This window comes from Brachycentrus maculatus, unplaced genomic scaffold, assembly GCF_059751285.1.
Source record: "Brachycentrus maculatus isolate JH-2025_06_01 unplaced genomic scaffold, ASM5975128v1 h1tg000735l, whole genome shotgun sequence".
Lineage (NCBI taxonomy): Eukaryota > Metazoa > Arthropoda > Insecta > Trichoptera > Brachycentridae > Brachycentrus > Brachycentrus maculatus.
In genome coordinates, this window is record NW_028281466.1 from 74282 (window position 1) to 84091 (window position 9810).

The 9810-nt window shown below is 28.3% G+C and overlaps 1 protein-coding gene across 1 annotated transcript in view; it reads left to right on the forward strand.

Annotated features, from left to right (window-relative positions):
• The window catches only part of LOC148300377 (neuroligin-4, X-linked-like), a gene marked incomplete at its 5' end in the record, with an annotated part of 56538 nt that extends 51406 nt beyond the window's left edge, over positions 1-5132 (forward strand). Inside the window, 2 exons of the mRNA XM_088274877.1 lie at positions 1379-1534; positions 1921-5132. Coding sequence (XP_088131003.1) covers positions 1379-1534; positions 1921-2791 — 1027 coding nt within the window. The remainder of the gene's footprint in view (positions 1-1378; positions 1535-1920) is intronic.
• Positions 5133-9810: the final 4678 nt, after the last annotated feature.

Genomic DNA, 9810 nt, shown 5'->3' on the forward strand with positions numbered 1-9810 from the left:
CCTGGTACTAATTTTAATGTAAGGAAAGGAAGAGTTGAAATGCAAACGAAGGCTTAAAGATGTCGAAATGCAATAGACTAATAGGTGCGGTGAATAACGAAAGGATATAAGGCTGGGATAGGCATTATGGATATAATTAAGAAAGGTGTGTTGGGATAGTTTGGATAGTGATAGATAGGAAAGAACGGTAAAAATTTAAGACGGATGCAGTTGGAAATCGGAGCAAAGGAAGACAGCAAAAAACTTGGCATTATCAAGTATGTGAATAACTTGAAAGCGGTCAGGTCAAGTTTTGAAATAATCAGCGGATATTTATGAGGAGATGCATGAATATGAAAGAGGCAATGAATGTTTCCAAATAAAGAGTGGTGTAGCGTTCTATTATCTCTCCCTATCCCTGCGGAAAACGGGAGTGATGATTACCTAATTTGCAAGAAATGAAGAAAAAAATGTTTCTCGGATAAAGTAAGATTCGACAAACTTATATAACAATAATTAAAATCATAGGTTGTAGCTCGTTTTTTGAAAACAATTGTCTGGGGATAATATTGTTTGAAGGCTACGTGCTTCATTAATAACCCATTAAAGTGAAGGACGAAAACTAGCGAAAAAAGTTATTTAGATTTCCACGGGCCTTTTTTGCTTTGTAATTTTTTTAAGACTCGCGTAGTGACCTCGATGTAATGAAAATTGAACGATCAAGCAGAAATAATAGGAAATTGATAAAGCTTTTTAAATTGAAAGTTTTCCGCTATAAATCGCTCGAGTAGGTTTTACGTATTTAAAGCTATTTTGAATTAATGAAATGCTGAGTTCTTACATTTGGTATCGTAAATTAAATAAATACTTTTTTTTCATCTCAACATAGATGAAGTACAAAGGAATCTGGACATTTACAGGGTTTTTCAAAAAGTTTCTTAAGTCTTGATATTTCTTTTATATTTTTGACTGATATAAATTGTGAAAAAATAAACATAAAAAAAAACGAGTCTCCAAATGTTTCAGACGACTTCTTCATACTTTCATTTTTTTAAACAAAAAAATCGTAATTTTAATATATAACAACTCACCGAAATTTTTATTTCTACCGGTTTCGAGACATACCCATCTCTTCGTCAGGACAATCAATACAACAGCATGCAAAAAATACTACCCGTCACCACCATAGCACTATTCACTCACTTACAACTACACAAAATGTTTATCACATGTGGTTTTGGTCGACCCGAGGACCAACATGCACTAGGGGTTGCAGAACAAACATGCATTAAGAGCCAAGGTCTTACACGCACTACTTATTAAATATGATTTCATTATGGTTTCGAGGTAAAAAATCATTTTCTCTGTTTTCCGAATTACTAAAAAGTTTTTTTTTCAGGAATCCGAATGAACCACAAGATGCTGATTTACATGGACTAAGAGGTGAAAGAAATAGATTCAAGAATATCGAATGGACAGCATATGAAGCAGTTCACAAGAAATTTCTGAACTTAGATACAAAACCAAAGCTGAAAAACCACTACAGAGCGCATAGGTAAAAATTTATCAGTTATTTAATATGAGTTCTCTCTACTTCAATAATATAATAAAACAACAACTTACTAAGGTATAATAAAACAACAGCTTTTTAAAGTATAATAAAACAACGAATGAGAACGGGCCTAAATACTGGTTTACCTCAAGCACAACAAAAAATTCGATAAACTGCTCATTAAAATACCTTCAGTGAAAAAATCAGTGTGATAAAGCAAAAATTATGTATTTTTTTCTATGCTTATATTTTATTTAACCAGTGACCAGTTTTCGTCGTAACAGAGATCATCACACTTGTTTGAGGGTTATATACACAACAAGCCAGGGGTTAAAAGCCATTATTTTATTTACATTTTTTTTTTGTATTTAATCTTTTTTTTTCTTCAGGTTATCATTTTGGCTAAATTTGGTGCCGGATCTTCATCGTCCTGGAGGCGCCGATGTGCCTCAGGAACACCATCAGCTCGACAATGATGACCCTCATCTGCAGCAGCCCAGGATCCCAGGACCCTCGGGTAGGATTCCTCCTACTGACCTCACGCACGTGGCTCCTGCTGTCGACGTACCCAAAGTACCGTCAATTCCATTCCTCAACATCACATTCCCCAATCATGGCAAGACCATTGAGAAGACACCCGTAACTCTCAGTCCAGTTCAAGATATACCAGATACTGGAAGAAACGACGAGTACAATGGCTTAGGATCCACTTCCTCGACACCTGAAGATGGCTTTGCCGCATACTCTACGGCGCTCAGTGTTACCATTGCAATAGGCTGCTCTTTGCTTATCCTAAACGTCCTCATTTTTGCCGGAGTCTACTACCAGAGAGACAAAACAAGATTGAACGGCCACGAAGGACATTCCAACGGATCTCAAACTACTAAAAAAAGATCCGAAAATGGACAAATGCCCAATAACATATGTGGAGACATAGAAAGTGCTTTAAATTTTCAAACCAGTTTAAAAAACGACCCAGCTACGATTTTGGCGCACCACCATACGCATTCTCACCACCAACTTCCGCCCCCGGAATTCGCTGATTTGCCCCAGAACAACGTAGCTACCCTGCCCAGAGCCCCTCCGCCGCCCAAAATAGGAAAAGGAAACATAAATACCCTGACGTCTAACCAGCTCCCAGAGAACCAGCCTCTGCTGTCCGCCCACAGCATCCAGATGATCAACACTGGAACCCTGACCAAGAAGAACACCCAGTTGAACGCCAAGTCTAATGTCACCATGGAAGAGCTAAGGGTGTGACGCCAGGGTGGGTGATTACGCCGCAGCACAAGTCACAGCAGCGTGTCCCTGTCAGGGTGTGATGAGAACCTTGTCTGACAGCTTGGATACCTAGACTAGAGCACTTCTAATCACCATGTGATAAAAAAAATAATACACCATAATTGAACTTGTTTATTTAATTATTGAGATCGATATTCCATCTAATTTACTAGTAGAAGCTGACCAACCAAACTCAATTAATCCTTCGCAAGCAACTTCTTTACTCTTTTGCTTACTTATCAACAAAATCGATGAGTGAGGTTAACCCTTTTAGTGCCGGTGGTATTGTATGGCTGATCTCGGTGGGTTGCCAGTTTTTTTCAATCGAAAGTAAAACAAATTAAATTTATCTCTTTTGTCTACATATATTCAAAGAATATTCAGAAGACTTACTAAATATATACAGAGTGCAGCCGTACACCCAGAAAAGCAGAACAAAAACTTTCAGGGTTATCACGTCTTATCACAGAAAATATGACAACATTCTTCTTACCCTTATCTGCTCTTAATAATGCAAAAGTTACTCCATGCAGCGTTATCTTGATCGGCAAATATACAATGAAGGAAATGAGATTAGCTCTGCGCATCAAATACCAATCCGTGGTGATAATAAATAAACATTATAACGAAACATCAATAAGATAAGCACTGCATCAAATAAACCAATATTAAAATGACCATTTTTTATGATAGTAAGGTGATTGATCTTACAATACAAGTGCCAGTCCATGCTTATTTTAAATAATCATTTGTTTGAAAAATTACTTATATGTATTTTGACCCCCCTGGGAATATTACTCGGGACCTTTAGCATGGTAGACTTAACACTACACAATGGAAACATTTATTAATTAAGTATATGATACATTTAAAAGCATATTTAAATGTGTTTAAATAAATCGTTAAATGAAAAGTTTAAACGATTATTTTAAAACTGTAATTTTTTTCAAAGTGTTTTTAGTTTTCGGTTCGCAAGGTTCGATGCTAAAAAAACTGATAACCCTGTATTCAAGTTTATCTTTACGCATTAATATGTTCGTTGAGGTTTAAAATGGATAGTTAATGCTATCGATTTTTGATATAAACAGTTTTTACACATCATCTCAATACTCATCTGTTTCATATTTAAGATTACTCAAATTGGTACTTAAAATCATTTGTTTAACTCGCTCAAGGCACCTAACAGGTTAAATACTCTTGGTATGTCTAAAAAATGCTCGGCATTCTCTCAAAACTGCGAATTTACGCTTTACAGTCAAACCCAAAAAGTTTTCTGATGGTAAATTGGTTTCCCAGAAACCCTAATTTATTATTCTACCTATTAGAAATTATATAAATACTTCGACATACTTTGGCTTGCTGCCACGAAATTTTCAGTGAATTATTTCACTTTGTTTAGTAGTTAGTTCATCTTTTATCTGCGTAAACAAGCATGTTTATTTGAGCGTCCGAATACATTAGGGGAAATAGGAAACAAAGATGAGCATTCGCATTTTGATCCATTAATCCCTATCCCTGGGGCAGTACTTAAGGCAAGTTAATAATTCAGAGCCTTTTTCATCCAAATAATATCACGATGTTTTTTGTTCAAACACTATTATTGGGATATCTTTCATTTTGGCAATAACAACTTTTATATAAAAATGTTATTCAAATTAATTTCAACGAAAAATCTTACAATTTATGGAAATTAAATGGAAAAATTTGTATCCATTATGCCCAAAATACATTTTTTCGGGGAAAATAATGCGTATCCCATCATTTGTATTGAATAAAATTATTATTTTTTAATCAAGAATATATATGATATTTTTATCAACCCTCTTAACTTACAAGTTACAACTATGGTAATGTGATAACATCTTGTCGAATCTCAATTCTAATACTTTACAGCAGTCTCAAATATGAGGTATTAAAATAAATTACAGTCTTGAAACAAATGCCAGGTCAGCACGTTTGGCTACCGTGCTGTGAAATAAATGTACATGATTTTTCGCAGTAATATTTATATAGTATGACCCTTGACCGGCTTATCATCTTTCTTTAATGTGTTTAACGATCACACAGTTTCTTTATGATCTAGTACCCTATCGAATGTGCGCCATTGGGCGTAGCTAGGGGTACAAAAAGAAAAATAATAAAAACAAAACACTTGTACAAGACCACTTTTGAGTACATTCATATAAATGTTGATACGATAAGTTTTAAGATGAAGAGAGCATCTGTAGTTCTCATAACTTGTCGTATTTGTATTAATAAACTAAAAAAAAAAAAAAATTAAAATGCAACTGTGTTTTAAAGTCACTTTAAATATTTTATTATAACTTAATTATAATGTCTACCGGTTTCTCTACTACTAATGATAGTATTTATCAAAAACCGGTGGATTTTAATTAAGTCACAATAAACTATTTGAAGTGATTTTAAAACCAAGTTACATTTAAGTTACAAAATGGAAAATCACAAAGTTAGAGCTTCAAGTATAAATTATGTATAGTAAAAAAAAGTTTTTTACAATTGTTTTATTTTTATATCTAAATCATTATGTTCTTCCAAAATTCAAATGGGAAATCAATAAATGATTGAATTTAAATGTTGCAGCATTTTTCATGTTGGCTCGCAGATTCTGCTACGAAAATCTCAATAGTTACTTGAAATATCAATATTTTCATTGAAAATAGTAGGTTAAAAATTATGGTGTTTTTTTTTAATTAAAGAAGTGTTTTTAGTTTCGTTGCGATGATTTGTGGCGTAAGACACTGTAATAAATTTACTATAAAAAACTATACGACTGGAATTTTTATACTGTGAAAAAAAATGTGACTGTTTTAAACTAATTTAAAAAATACAATAACACTTTTATGTGTGCAAGGTGCAAGTGATACCAAAAAAACTATTTAAAAATATACGTATGCATAGATATTGAATTGTGAAGAATATAATAAAATTTTCGAAGCTCAACCCTAATTTAAGAGTAGGCACAAATATATAAAAGATATTCAAGCAAATAAATTTACAGTTATTTTTAAATGTTTTTAATTTTATTGTATGTATTCAACCTGACTGCGGTTTCGTGAGTGACATCTTTGACAAAGTGTTTTTTAATGTAAATATTATAGACAAACTATATAATTTAAGGAAAAATGTAAATAAAAAATATTCCAAGCACTTTCCTGCCAAATATAACAAATTTCACTATACATATGTATGATATTGTACTAAATAATAACTTATATGATTTCAACAATACGTATTTTATTGTATTATACGAATAAATTGTTATAAATATTTCTCTCTTTTTTAATATTGACTGCAGAAAATATGTAAATAAAAAATCATAATATATAAATGAGATATATTAAATATACATCTTAATATTCCGATGTTTTAAAAATAAAATATTTTGTGATGGTTTTTGTTAGAAAATAATTTTGTAATTATTATTTTTCAAATAAAGTTTTGGTGTAGTTAATTTAATGAAATATTTTAATACTCTCACAAATCGAACATTTTTTTTTAAATACACTGTGACATTGTTTTTAAAATTTATGGATAATTTAATAATATTTGGATCACCTTTAGGAGTTTCTTAAAAAAATATTGCCCCGAAGACGCTTAGTAAAATTGTCAATTTTTACGACACAAAAATTCTCATTTAACCAATCAATCGTCGTCAACGAGAAACCCTTATAAACAATCAATTGATCAAATTAATGAGCATCAGTAACGTAAAAATAAAATAATTAAAATGCCTGATTTATCTTTGGGGCGTTTCAAGCCTGTTTTATTTTTATTTTATCTTTTGTTTCATGCATATTTGATAATTTGACACAAGAATTCAATGATAAATCTACCCATGCGTCATTAGTGCATCTTTTAATTTTTCAATTATTTCAATCATTAACGACACATGGCGAAATTACCCAGAAAACCCCTGTCAGATAATTTATTTGTTTATTTAAATATAAATTTCATTTTAAATAAGTTTGCGTCAAACTAACTTCAAAGTGTATTTATTTTAGATGTATATATATATATACATATATATATATATATATATATATATATATATATATATATATATATATATATATATATATATATATATATATATATATATATATATATATATATATATATATATATATATATATATATATATATATATATATATAAATATATATATATATATATATATATATATAAATATATATATATATATATATATATATATATATATATATATATATATATATATATATATATATATATATAATATATATATATATATATATATATAAATATATATATATATATATATATATATATATATATATATATATATATATATATATATATATATATATATATATATAAATATATACATATATATATATATATATATATATATATATATATATATATATATATATATATATATATATATATATTATATATATATATATATATATATATATATATATATATATATATATATATATATATATATATATATATATATATATATATATATATAAATATATATATATATATATATATTTATATATATATATATATATATATATATATATATATATATATATATTTATTTATATATATATATATATATATATATATATATATATATATATATATATATATATATATATATATATATATATATATATATATAAATATATATATATATATATATTTATATATATATATATATATATATATATTTATATATATATAAATATATATATATGTATATTTATTTATATAAATATATATATATATATATATATATATATATATATATATATATATATATATATATATGTATATATATATATATATTTATATATAAATATATAATACCTTTAGAACTTTTATTTATTCAAAGATAATTTTTACCCATTTTCGATTACAGGTCTATTTGAAATCAAAACACATATTCATACAAATTCAACAGGATGATTTTTTTCGTGTAATTTAAAACCAATTTATGTAAATATTATGTTCGCCATCGATGGAAAATTAAAATAATTTGTTTGTTTTGACATAATCTCATTGAAATTGAGAGATATTTTTTCGTTCGCTGCTCGGATTATTATTCAAACAGCGTTAAAAATATGTTGATATTTTATTTTGTTTGTAAACTCTCCTGGAATATAATTCGTTCCACAATATTACGTTATACAAATTTCATTGTAAATTGTTCCATCAAGTTATCATTAATTACTATATAGATTATGAAATTCATTGTTATAAAATAAACACAATTAACGAGAAATAAATAAACATTTAATATAAAAAAAAACTTTCCTTTTTTATCTGTGAAACAAAATACCCATTTTTTATTCATAAAGATAAAATAATATAAAAATTTGCATAAGACCACTTTTCAATTCATTAATGTATACACGACTTGTTTTGAGAACTACAGATGTTCTCATTATCTTCGATACAAATTGAAGTGGTGATGAAGATGACTTTATATATTATTAAAATGATTATATTTTTCAATAAAGAGAAATAAAAATCCAAATAATGCTGGGAACAGAGTAAATGGTTCACTCAAATTATTTATATCAAATAAAATTGTATCAACGAAATCAATATACAACGGAGTCCGGGTGCCCATACTTAGGTATAGTAATAAAGCATGGAGTTGGCAAGAGAAGGATGCAAGTAAACTGAATGCAATCAAGTATGATCTCTCAGACAAATGTGTGTCAAAACAATGTATGATATATGTTCGAATGGTAAAATAAGGAATGAATACAAGTCTGAGCGTTATTGATTTTGTGAAAAAATAAAAATAAAATAATGAAGAATAATAAATTCATGAGGCGAAATACGGTTGAAAACAGGAGCAGAGGTTGGCTGAAGAAAACTTGGTACGATCAAGTATTTCAAATAGTTAAAAGGATTCAGGTTACGTTAGGTTAGGTCAGAATAATTGGTGGGTATGTATGAGGAGATGCATGAATGTGGAAGAAGCGATGATTATTAGGAAACAACAAATCCTCGAGAAAGGTGAAAAATCATCTTAACACAGTTAAAAAAGAATATGTTAGTCTGTAAATACCTAGACTTCCATGGACATCATATATGTTGATATTTAATCATATTAAAAAAAAATCCTATGTGGAGACACCTACATTTGTGAACAAGGATTTGGACACGCCCAAAAATGTTACGAATATATTACAAAAGTTTTTCTTCAAGGGGTTAACGTATTTACAAAACACATATGTATTTATGTTTTAATTTTAAATCAAACACAGATTTTTTGAGTCTACTAAGTTGTATTTTACTAACAAAAACACATAAAAAATTATATTGAATAATTATAAGGGTACATACCTACGTCCCCCATTAGCTACTGTTGTCTCCCATAAATTATTGCTGCACGTGTTAAAACTGTCACTTAACAGAATTGTATAGCTAAAAAGGACCGTAGTCCATTTGATCTTCACATTCATTTGATAATGCCCTAACAAGGCGAAACAATTATCACAATATAATATTTCATGTATTTTTTTTAATAAAATACAACTTAGTAGACTCAAAAAATCTGTGTTTGATTTAAAATTTATACATAAATTAAAATGGAGTTCTACAAATTAAACGCCAAATCAAGAAATAAACACATATTAATTAAAAGTTAAGTTTGTTAAGAGATATTAAAGTAGTATATTAAATATTTTCATTTGTTGCACATTGTAGAGTGTAGAGCTGGAGTTAACATTGTCTAATTTGAACTTTTGTAAGTAAAAGTTTGGTGCATACTTAATATAAAGTAAAACTTCTGCAAAACATTTCAACCTAGTTATAAAAAGTATGCAATATTCTAACCCATATAATCTAATGGATCCAACTTAACTCTCTTAAAACTAGTTAAGACAAAATGCAATCTGGAAAGGTTACTTTACTTAACGTTACACTTCCTTTACTTAACATTAATTTACAACATTTTTAGTATGTCCAAA